Source organism: Ornithodoros turicata, chromosome 10 (genome assembly GCF_037126465.1).
Source record: "Ornithodoros turicata isolate Travis chromosome 10, ASM3712646v1, whole genome shotgun sequence".
Taxonomy (NCBI): Eukaryota; Metazoa; Arthropoda; class Arachnida; order Ixodida; family Argasidae; genus Ornithodoros; species Ornithodoros turicata.
In genome coordinates this window covers 17,297,176-17,309,275 of record NC_088210.1, presented here as the reverse complement: position 1 = coordinate 17,309,275, position 12,100 = coordinate 17,297,176, and the positions used below count along the sequence as shown (strand labels likewise).

At 48.0% G+C, this 12,100-nt stretch overlaps 1 protein-coding gene across 1 annotated transcript; it reads right to left on the bottom strand.

The window, feature by feature from the left end:
* Positions 1–7,917: 7,917 nt before the first annotated feature.
* Positions 7,918–11,390, bottom strand: LOC135370213 (uncharacterized). Its single transcript, XM_064603916.1, has 5 exons — positions 11,259–11,390; positions 11,148–11,178; positions 10,974–11,074; positions 10,393–10,422; positions 7,918–9,769 (listed from the first exon to the last, which is right to left on the bottom strand). Exons 1-5 carry the CDS (start codon positions 11,278–11,280, stop codon positions 7,926–7,928), a joined length of 2,028 nt encoding a protein of 675 aa, XP_064459986.1. The 5' UTR covers positions 11,281–11,390; the 3' UTR covers positions 7,918–7,925.
* Between the last annotated feature and the right edge of the window lie 710 nt (positions 11,391–12,100).

Sequence of the window (12,100 nt, the reverse complement as noted above, 5' to 3'; positions counted from 1 at the left end):
GGGCGGATTTGTTGCAGAGGGGGAGGAGACATCAGTTTTATATTACGCAGATTATCCCCTACACTCTTAAAAATGAACTTCACCGCATAGCACGCTCCTAGCCAACCATTATCTCGAATGATATCGTTATCTGCCCTGATTTGTTGAAAACGGGGGGCGTACGCCATTTCTGTGACACTCATACTGTTCATAATTGTCACAGAAAAGGCGTACGCCCCCTGTTTTCAACAAATCAGGGCAGATAACGATATCATTCGAGATAATGGTTGGCTAGGAGCGTGCTATGCGGTGAAGTTCATTTTTAAGAGTGTAAGATTACAATCTGGTACAACATTTCATGCTTGCCCCCGCATAATTCAATGTCAAGTTGTGCTGTTATATTTATTGATTTAAAAAAAAAATCTGTGTTAGCGCCGCGAAGCAACTGTGGCTATGAGCGGAATACAGATGTGGACAGGTGGAGATAGGACAGCAGGAACGAGTGGGGATTAGTATGCGTCCTGGGCTGACTTCATGGAGAACTGGAAACTGATTCGTCTGGAAAGTCTTCGGAAAACTCAGGGAAAACCTCAGACAGCACAGCCAGTGGTACGCACGTGTGGGCAGCGGTCCTCTGCCACCTCCAGTCATAAAAAGTGCCATTTCCTTACGAAGGAATGAGTCTGCGCCGGATGGCCTACAGGCGTTTGATTTTCCTGTCGTATTTGCTCTCACCAAATCCCGGGATTTTCCGGAAGGAATCTCGGGACTTCGGGACGTCAAAAATTGGCCGGCATCACGGGATTCGGGATATCCCGATTGACAACCCTAGTCACGGCTGACGCCCTGGGGAAATATGCGCCCTGTGCCGACTTCTAATGGCACTGTACCGACATATCTTAAAACAGAACTTCACCGCATAGCACGCTCCTAGCCAACCACCATCTCGAATGACATCGTTGCCTCCCCTGATTTGCTGGAAACGGGAGGCGTACGCCATTTTTGTGACAATTATGAACTGCGTAAGTGTCACAAAGAAGGCGTACGCCTCCCGTTTTCAACAAACCAGGGGAAAGAACGATGTCATTCGAGATGATGGTTGGCTAGGAGCGTGCTGTGTGGTGAAGTTCATTTTTAAGAGTGCAGGATTCGAACCCACCACCTCCCAATCTTCAGCACGACCTTGACCACGACCTACTAGATTATAACGACCATGTCACAATCAGCAAACCGTATGAGGAGCCTGTCCGCCCGACCCACCAGGGGCGCGCTACTGATCGGCACGCCACGATTGGACGATGGAAATTTGAATTCTGAACGCGCAGAAGCGTGTGTACGACTACCGTAGCAGACGACAGCGATAGCTCCGATGAAAACGCGTAGAATGATGATGATAATCAACCTCAGAATGAAACATCTGTGGAACGTCCACTGCTTGTACAGAAATACTAAGGTAAACTGAAGTACAAAGTATTGTAGAAGTTGAGAAAGCAATAACTGAGACGGTGAGAAGCGCCACCGCTACCTTCCAAAAATGCGGCGCAAGGAAGGGGTGCGCACGACATGGTCGTTATAATCTAGTAGGTCGTGCCTTGACTACCACAAACGAGCGGGATGCCTTAACACGCTCGGCCATGCCGCTGTTGGATATTTATTGGGTTTGCATCGATTTATTTCAGCATGCGGAGACTGCGACGTCACATAGATGCTGTAGCAGATGACGTTGGCGTAACGATCGAGTGACGATAAGACAAGTACCAGTCACGTGGCTCGTGGCGTGACGTCAACTGGATTCGGAAGCCGGAACTTATTCGCTGCGCTGTGTGTCCGCAGGAGACGAAAATCCAGTGGCAAATGAAACCGTTTTCTTTCGATGTCACATGATATTAGACGCATTTCGACGCTTCCAGCGTTGCTTCTTTCTGAAGGCGTATTTGTGAGCTTCAGTTGTGATGCAACACCGCTCATCTAAAATAGCTTTCATGGACGCTTCCTAACAGAGTACTTGATGAACTATGCTACGAGATAATTAGTCAAGAGCTACATTCTACAGACGTATGCTGAAGATGGCGGACGCCAGAGAGACGGCGAAGTCGACTCACTTGTTTCGTTAAAGTTAATATTTTTACGTGTTTGCTTTCAAAGCATGCAAGCGTGCTCTAAGTAAGTCGTTTCCAGTTAGTGTTTTCGCAACGCGATTATTGTTCGAGCGACAGTTTGAAGTGTGCGGAAGGGCGCACTACGTTGTGACGCGGAGCCGCCGTGCGCTCGCCCAAGCCCAGTGGCGTATCTAGGGTGTGGCAGGTGTGGACAGGTGCCATGGGCGCCAGGTGAACAGGGGCGCCATTATGTGGTCGGGAGTGAATGTGCCAGGTCGGGCACTCAACCTGGCACATTCATAAATGATCTAAAGCAACCGCCATTAGAGAGGTTGTATAGTGTGAAACCTAGTGCGGACCACACAAAAACGCATCCCCAAGGACATCATGTTAGCCATGTTGCCGTGGGCGCAGGTAGCTCTAGATACGCCACTGCCCAAGCCAATCACAGACGTATTTAGACTTGTGGTCGGAGTTGACCTTTAGGAGTTGGCTTGTAATTACAAAAAAAAAAAAAAAAAAAGAAAGACAGAAACGAAAGAACAATATTATGAGAAACTGTACTTAGATAAGTTTATATTGGTTATCTTACGATCTTTGTCTCTGACTGCCTCCCTTTAAAGTGAAATGAAGAAAAAATTCAGGAAATTTAGTACGTGTCAATGAAGCAACCTTGGAGGTGCACGCCATTCCATTCTTGCTGATCACACCTTTGACCCAATGTGAAGTACCACGTCTCTAATTGGATGGAGCTTGAGTATCAGATACTCGTCTGTTTGCTTTAGCTCTTTCCAGTTACTCCCCAAGCAGCACAATGTACCGAAAGTCGAGTGCTATAGGGGTGGACGGTATGTGTCTTATCAATGTTCTTTAGTTTCACCAGTTCGTCCAAGGTCTTCCACCTACCCGTTCACCCCTATTGCACTCGACTTTCAGTACATTGCGCTGCTTGGGTCTGCATACTAACGGGACATCTTGAGTGTCTTCGTTGCTCGGCGCTTCTTTACCTGATAACATGCGTGGCCTCATTTGGCTAAGATAAAGAATGCATGTTGCATATCGTTCTGAAGCCGCGCAAGGAAATTACTTGACAACGTATACGTTATGCCCTCAAAGGGACGTCCGCCTTCCTGAATGGGAATAGCGGACGGGGTGAGGTAGTTGACGTCAAATTGTTTCCTTTTTGTAGACGGGACATATTTCAAGAGTAAATCAGAATGGCGATATGTATACCGTAATGCTATATATATATACACACGCACACTTTGTCGCGTTGCTCTTGAACCGACAGTCTCCGCGCACGTTATCCTCATTCCCCCAGCAACAACTCTATCGCACAGGGCTCGGCTCAGAAACTTCGAGAGGCGCGAGATGCGAGATTCCAATCTTCAAGGGCTCTAACACTGCTCTGACTAAGGCCGTTCGGTGCGCACAGAAGATTGGGATTGAGACGGTCGACGACTGTAGTTAACGCTTCTGGAAAACTGAAAGCGGCATGAACCGGAGGTTGTAACTTTCGTAATAGAAACATGTTTACTCCAACGGCAACAGTCGTAAGATATTTACACAATGCTACTCTAATAGACGATTTTAAAAAGATGCACGCGCCGCCAAGCGCGCCGCGCAAAGCAGCATGGGAACTTTGAGGGACACTGCTCCGTCGTCTGCTTCGTATAGAATATGATAGAATACTAATGCTCTAAGTTCTCACGAGCGCTTGCGTGCCCCAGATGGCGCTTGCTTTTGTAAAAAGGTCTATTGGAAGGCAGTTTAAATTGGTATTACAGGTTACTTCAAATGGTTAAATACGTCATAGCACGATTGAGTTTAAATGTCTCAGCTGTGACCGGGCACTGGAGCTGAGCGTTCGAAGCAGGGGCGGATCCAGACCCTTGGTTGCGGGAGGGGCGGTTTCTTTGTTGAAGTGCGTAGTGGGGGAGGGGAGAGAGGGAAATCTAATGTATAACTGACGTTTTGGGGGGGGGGGCGATCGCCCCCATGCCCCCCGGATCCGCCACTGGTTCGATGCATTGCAATGCGTCCCGGACGGAGCCAAACGACGAGGTGATGCACGGTGGTGGTGGTCGTGGTGGTACTGCTTGCCGCAGTCGGCCACGCGGTTAGGCAGGCAACGTCACAACTATCGCGGGGGGGGGGGGGGTGCTCGTGCGTCCTGGGCCGACTTCACAGGGAAATATATGCCGACATTTGTCCTAAAGCGTCAAGGATCTCCGCGTACATGTGACACACGTAACACGCACCCCACTTGGCGTCTGTGCCAAGCCCTATGTTGCGCATTGTGGTGCCGTACATATGGTCGTGTTGTGCGTACCGTATAACAGTCGACCTGTGTGCTGTGTCGCCATTATTTGTTTTTCCAGCAGCTGTTTTTTTCTTTTTTTTCTTTATAACTGTACATACGGTATTTGCTTGTTTTTTATTCACTAAGTAGAAATCCTGGTACATTTTAAATTGGCAGCGGAAAACAAATACAGAGTGCGATGTCGAGCGCTACAACACAGCACAGCCTTAGCCGTGTTTTAGAAAATAGAGAGTTCTAGCTGTAGTACACGCAATCGCCTTGCGTACGCAAGGAAATAGCGTGTTCACGCTGTGCGCTATAACGCCATATGTAAAATCAACCTCGAAGACCCTCTATTAAGTTGTGGCAAGGCTGCTATCAACATCATTCCTCTATCCCACGTATCGTGCCCGCGCACCAGCCCGTCTTCGTCGATGTTGTCGTGCGTTGAGTGTCCCAACAAAGACCATATCAGACGTTATCAATAAGGCTAAAAAAAGTTACTGCTCTGCAACACTGCCACATTGCCGTACTCTCTTTGCGAGACACAAAATCGTGTAAACAGAGTGAAGCGGGTTTTGCTCATAACAGAGGGAGGTCAATCATCTCTACTTCGCCCTCCGCGCCGAGTGAGAGTTCGGCACGTGCACGTTTTATGAACAGCTTTGACCTTCCATTTAACCGGTCTGGAATAGGTGGAAGCAGCACGAAATCTATGCCAGCTTAACTCACGGGGCGCGCGTTTCAAGGCGATCACATTTAAAAATCCCAAGGCATCGTCTGTCGCTTATCCGCATCAGTTACATAATTCCTCGGTTCGAGGCGTAAACCACTCGGTATTTGTGTATCGTCCGTCTCTGTATGGATGCGTGGAGTTAAACCTTACACCCTAAGAAAAAAGGGCGTAAAAAGATGGTAACTTCTATAGTTACTACCTATAGGTCAACATCGCGTCTCATAAAAGGTGCAAGAGGGTGGTAAAAGCAATTATTATATATCCAGGTTGCTACCAAAAGGTGTACGCCCCTCTCGCTCACCGAATCAGAAGCGGTAACCGTATCATACGTATAGGTAGCAGGTAGAACTTAGGCACAACACTTTTAGGCACGACAACTATTACCTCCTAAAAGGAGTAACTGCTCCACCCCTTTTTCTAAGAGTGCAGGCTCAGACAGAAGGGGATTCCCAAGTCGGATCTAAGAATCGAATATCTCTGCTCTCGCTGACTTAGCATATGAAAGTATCACTGCGTGGATTGCGAGATTGCCTCAACAAGCAAAACACACCGGCCGCGTGCAGCCATGACTGTGTATGCATACAGAATGATGAATCAGTGGGGGCTGGGGCGGAAGCTTGCGAAAGAGCTGGGCACCTTTGGAACGTGTACAGCGAAGTATGAGGCATATAGTGGTTATAGGATGATCGCTTTCCACGTCGAGACTGGGAGGTGACGTGGGTTTGAATCCCGGCGGTGCTGGCGGGTGGCGATGCGGCGGTGCTGGCGGTGCTGCTTGGGTTAGCATTGTTGCTGGTCGTCCATTCAGTACTTGCAGGGTGTTAATAATATAATAGTATATATATATTGATGAAAACCTCGTGTTTGATATATATTAAATAATTAGGAGTGGATTTACACGTACACTCTTCTCGTTCGCCTTTTTTGTGACACTTACGCTGTTTATAATTGTCACAAAAAAGGCGTACGCCTCCCGTTTTCAACCAATCAGCGTATATAACGATATCGTTCGAGATTATAGTTGGCTAAGAGCGTGCTATGCGGTGAAGTTCATTTTTTTAAGAGTGTAAAGTGAGACCGCCCACAATTGTGGGCCACACGTGACGCAGGTATATAGGACTGCGGATAATTTCGACCACCTGGGGTTCTTTCGACGTGCGCCGGAAATCTCCGACACAGGGTGCCAGCTGGAAGTATAATGTTTGCCTCCCACAGATTGCTACCGTGCTCGGCCCGGATTAAACCAGCGATATTGAGCTCAACACGTTACCGACTGGAGCCAACGAGGCCGGCTTGATATATATGATCGTATTGCATGAAGAGATGTCCAGCGTGATTTCACTGAAGTGTCAGCGATGTGTCGAGCTTGTGCAACACGGGTGCGCGTTCTATTCGAAGAAGCGTTCAGTCACACATGTAACATGCTCACTTTTCTCATTCGGATACTCTTACTGGAAAGGCAATTCTCGACGTTGCAGTCGTCTTTCAATTCGAAGACTGTCATCGTGTACACTTGAAAGGAAGAATATAGACGACCCGTAACACCTACGTCATTGATTACCTAACGCCACAGCGCAAAGCATGCTGGTGGCCACTATCGTCTTTATCAGCCGGCGCGTTTTTCCCGCCTTTGCCCACCGCAGCAAAATATAACCTCGAACCGGTCTTCTCCTGACGTCATATGTTTGTAAACAGAGGGTCGCCTATAGCTATGCATATCTCCCCATAGCACTTGCTATCAAATTCAGAAAGAAGATGAAGTGTGTGTTGAATAAGATTGTTCGGGAAGCGAACGTTAACGGAGCACGGAAGGCGCCCCGAACAAGAGTGCGCGCTCTGTATGCGACCTCTCTCGGCTCCTTCTAGCGCGTTGAGACGTCAGATCATGCGAGCACTTTCATTGGCTAGCGAGAATCATGAGCAGAATTGGAGGACACCCCGATTTAGTTCACGAAAGTGGCACCACGTGGCGTATCCACCTTCAACTCTCCCTCAAGTTCTTTTCCCCCTTTCTTTCTATCCTTTCCCAGCCAGTGTCGTGACAACTCTCTCTTACAGAAAAGGGTGGAGTAGTTACACCTTTTAGGAGGCAATAGTTGTCGCACATATTGTGCCTAAAAGTTCTACCTGCTACCTCACTCTCAAAACAGAACTTCACCGCATAGCATGTTGTCCGTCAACCATTGCCACGAATGGCAGGGTTACTGCTTCTGATTCGGTGAGCGAACGCCTCTTTGTATCAACTTGGATATATGATAATTGCTTTTACCACCCTTTCACACCCTTTATCAGACGCTATGTTGACCTAGGTGGTAACTATGCAAGGTACCACTTATCTTAGAGTGCATGCAGAAAAGACTGTCGACCGCGGTATTTGTGAGTGCAAGGATGGGGAGGCGCGTGTACAGCCATTCACCATACTTTGGAAAGTTCACCACGCAGCAAACAAGCACGGTATATGGCCACGGTAAAGACACTTTTCTCGTCCAATAGACTAGTGCTTCTAGCGGACATAATTGTAACTAGTATGAGAACAGTTTCCACCGCATATCGGTGCATGTCTAGGTCTCTGTCGCAGGTCGTAGTCCTATATTTCAGTGTTTCCTTCGTGATTAGGGACACTGCTCGCCGTGGTTCTAAGCGTCGTGCATTTTTGTTTTCAACTTTCTTGCTGAACACATTGTTCGGGAAGCTATCGAAAAACATTTGACTTCGAGGTAAACTGACATTGTTAAGTTTTGTAATAGGTAAATTGCGAAGCCTTTTGTCTGCTGCACTTTGGCTAAGTGAGAAGGAATATCTCATTTTCTTATGGATTTTTATTCATGTCCTGCTTCTCTTTCTTCTCTTCCAGCTCTTCCAGAATTGCAAGCTTCCTCAAGTCCGGTATGTTGAAGTCCTTGGACAACAGAAGCTCTCGCAGTCGTTGGTACGGTTCTTGACGCCTTGGCGCGGGCGGTGTAATTACTGCTAGACCAGGGATAAAACCATCTGTCTCGTTCACAGTTAGGGTTCCCAGGTCATTGCTACCAGTAAACAAACCTAGTGCAGAACCGTCACCCGAAGGACGCAGACGCGCGGCAATATCCATGATGTCCTGGTCGCGCTTTTCTTTCGTGTTAGATCGACCGACGATGTAGTCCCCGTATGCCTTTGCCAAATTCTCCAACTCGTCTTTTAAGCCAACGTCCTGCCGATATCCGCTGGGAAGGTCTTCACGCTCTTCGATGACGTCACTGGTATCCGTCTCTTTCTCGTCTGCTTTGGGAGTGGATGGCGTCGGTACCATTCCTGGAACAGACATGTTTTGTGCTTCGGTTGCATGTGACGTGGGAATTTTTCCGTCTTCTTTCAGGGATACCGCATTGGAGACCATCTCGCTTCCAGTTTTCAACACTGACACGGACGTATTTCCAGTTTTCGTTGTCACTTCTTCTGGTCTTCTCGTGGTATCCAGAACATGTCCTGTTGTCGCCGTATGAGCAGATGTTCTTCGGGGTTGGAACTCGCGCTGCGGAACGCTATACTGTAACTCGCTTTGGTTTCCTGTTGTGTGCTGTGTTTCGACAGCCGCAGATCCATTCGCCAAAGTAATCAACGATCTCGATGCATCGAGCGTGTACGCGCTTTTCCGGCTTGAACCCGTTGTAACGTTGTCTGTTACAGATGCAGTATCACCTGTCTCAGTGATGTTTCTAGTTGGCACGGTAGGGAGACCAGTCCGAACAATTACCGGGTCGCTTGACGAAGACGAGGCGTCAGCATTCACCTTTGAACTTAATGTGCTTTTTATAGGTGCATGTACCGTGGTTTCGGATACGGTGCTTAAAGGGGCACTTACTGAAGCAAGCTTCGGTGCAGCTGAAAAAGCAGCTGTAGAGTTTCCTGCCAAGCTGTTGATCGAAGTGGAGCTCAAAGTTGTGGTCTCTGCGTTGGTCGGCGACCTGTTTGAGTCTATATCGGAGACATTGTTTGATACCATTGTAGTCGAAGTAGAAGACACGCTGGAAGACGCGCTGCCGTTTGCTTTTGTACTCATTGAACCACTGGTAGAATTATAGGTCGCAACGTCGTGAATGTCAGTCGAAGTACTGTCTGTTGCACTGAGGCGGTTCGGTGATGAGGCAGGCACAGACACAGAGAAAGTGGAGGTACCGTTTGATGTTGTAGTGTACGCACTATTCAACTTCGACGTAGCTTTTGGCTCCATTGTAAAGCCTGTCGTCCGTCGTCTTGTTAGAACTTTCGAGTACGACGTAACAGATATTGTTTTCGATTTCACCAGGAGACGAGCTTTCGTCGTCGCTCTCTTTACCGTCGTGGTTCGCCAGGGCTTCGTGGCGGCCCTAGCAGCTTTTTTCGTAACGTTTGCGTGTGGCTCGAGCGTGATGCCACGAAGATCGGCCTTCCCTTGCGGCGGCGAAGTCGCCATGCTGGTGCGGTTGCCGTTGATACTGTGAGTGTGATTTATGTGTCTTTTCCTGGTTTTATTCACCGAGTATTCGGCACTGGGTCCAGAACTTCCCCACGCGTTAGTGGCAGCGTTTACCATGAAGAGTAGACGGGTCCAAAGCAGTTTCAGACGGGCCATCCTCGTTGCGATCGGTGAGCTTCGTTTGGATTCTGCTGCGGTGTCCAGAACTTGGGAGCTGACTGAAAGAGAGCGAGACCAGTTATAAAACAGGCAAAAAGAAAAGAAAATAAGGGACACACTGTGCCACTACTCGGAGGGGTGCGTCATCTGCCTGCAATGCCCGCACTGCCTCTATATAAGCTGTCTGTTAGAACACCCCCCTCCCCCGGAGTCAACTTTGGTACAGCTCCTTTTTGCGCGACATTGCCGATAGGAGGTAGCTAGAGATTACAGACAAGTGTGTCGCATGCAGTACGTCATGTACTAGAGCTACAAAACGTTAGCGCCTTTCGTGCTTTCTTTGTGTCGACGCCATCTTAGACTAAAGGAGCCGTGATGGCTAACCGCCGTGACATTGACGTTTGGCGCCTCGCCGATCACAGTCATGTATTCTGGGGCTGTAGTCATGGGAACAAGCCGTCATCAGCCGTATGGAAAGCTACTCATAGCCACGTGCTTCCTGTATAGTCTGCCGCAATTGACTGAAGCAGACGACGTCATCACTCTGACGTGCTCACATAGAGGAGGAGAGGTGTGCGGCCCCCTTTAGTCCAGAAGGCAGTGGCTGTTTTGTTCCCCTGTTTTTATTTTTATTTATGAATTTTTGTTACACCTCTTGTGAATCAAGGTAATTACATCTTACCCTGGGGTGGAAGATGTTGGTGGCTGTTCCCTGAAATAAAAATTAAGATCACGTTAAACTTCCCATGTTTGAGCCAAAGCATTGAACGCAGAGAACCAGGTTTATTTTAAGAACCAACGACAAATGGTTCTCAACCAGTGTTCTCAACTAGCACTCCGTAAACTTGCAGGCTGTGAGGGCGGATGAATCTTGTGCGCAACCCTGAAGATACGCATGAAGAGCATGGAGAGCACACAGAGCAAACTCCGACTGTAGTGTCTGCGATAGCAATAGTTGCGAGCAGAACAGTTCTTTATGGGCTGGAGGAAAACCAGGCGTTTCTGGTAACCTGTGACTGCTGTACTGAAGTCTACTATACAAGACTATAACAAGTGCGTTTGTCATGTAATATGGTAGTAGTGGCATATGTGCCTCGAAATCTTGCTGATAAAAACACTTCAGAGCTAAATGCTGTTTTAGAAACACAAAGAAGCGTTCTTCGGATCGTTTTACCACCCTTTGCCTTTTACTGTTGATTTGGCCATGCCGAGTTCTACTGCCCCATGCGACCGTTCCTAAGAGAGACAGGAAGAGGTACAAACCTGTGCGTTTAGGTATGCGGCGAATTGCTACCACAGGTAGTAGTACTAGTAGTAAAATTGCAATGACAAGCAACAGGGCCAATACGTCTTTATTTCCGTGCCTGCAAACATGAAAGTAATTCAGTATTCAGTCCACGCTTAATATAATAAACCGCCGTTCTATGGTCAACCAACCTTAAGACCCACTTCCGCCATCGACTGATAACTGTGCAGAAAAAGCAAGACACAAAGGTATAATTTCACGTGTCGTGCACAAATAACACGCGTATCTCAAAGCACACTTACATGAATCTGTTGGTCGTGCCATTAAGGTCCGGTGAAAGGCAGCTAAGACCCTTCCCGTCCAACGCAGGGAAAGAACAGATGACGCGCGAGCTAAGCAGCCGATGAAGCTTGCAACTCTGGCTGTCGCCAGGTGGCGTCAACGGAACTACGTTCATGGTCCGCACCAGTCCGTTCGGTACTTGCGCAGTACTTGCAAACGCATAATTGGAGTCACTCTACTCCAGCTACGGTCTCACTTGCACGGTTGCAGACCTTTCCTATATTACCGTTCATAAGACGTTCTAACAGAAATGCTGTGAAATCGTCACACACACTGTGCAAGAAGCTAGCGCTCGACGACAGGAAATACTCTTTTATGCTGAATAACTATACATATTAGGGAGTTTCAGGGCATCGTACGCTATCGCTTTGGCGTACGTAAAGGATAGCGTTGATGGTTCTGCGCACGCGCAATAAAACAGAGCTTCGCGCAGTGCGCAGAAACATCACGCTATTTCTTACGTACGCAAAGGTGACAGTGTACGAAGCACTAAGACTCAGTATTAACCCACAACTCGCTCGTTTTACACTACTGCCCCAGTAAAGAAAATGCCTTATTGTGCCAGTCAATCACATTTATTAGCTAGTGTCATTTATTTCTTGGTTCTCTGTAGTACGAAGTGAGCCCCTGTTTCCTCTTGCAAGGTCGAAGAAACATAGGTAATCTTCCCGTCGTCCTTTTCTTCTTGGGACTCTTGGATACGCCAGCGTCAGCTTGACGCTCGACGTGCTGTACGCTCTTGTTCGATGTCTTCGGCGTCGCCTGGACACTTTCTGATAGCACTTGCTTTGGCGTAGTCATC

Bases quoted from the DNA above. Each gene is read 5' to 3' on its own strand.
- LOC135370213 (XM_064603916.1), bottom strand. From the start codon at position 11,280: ATGGCACGACCAACAGATTCAT. The intron at 11,179-11,258 runs GTAAGTGTGCTT...TTTTCTGCACAG, and splicing joins GGCACGACCAACAGATTCAT to TTATCAGTCGATGGCGGAAG. The intron at 9,770-10,392 runs GTAAGATGTAAT...GCTCTCTTTCAG, and splicing joins CCAACATCTTCCACCCCAGG to TCAGCTCCCAAGTTCTGGAC.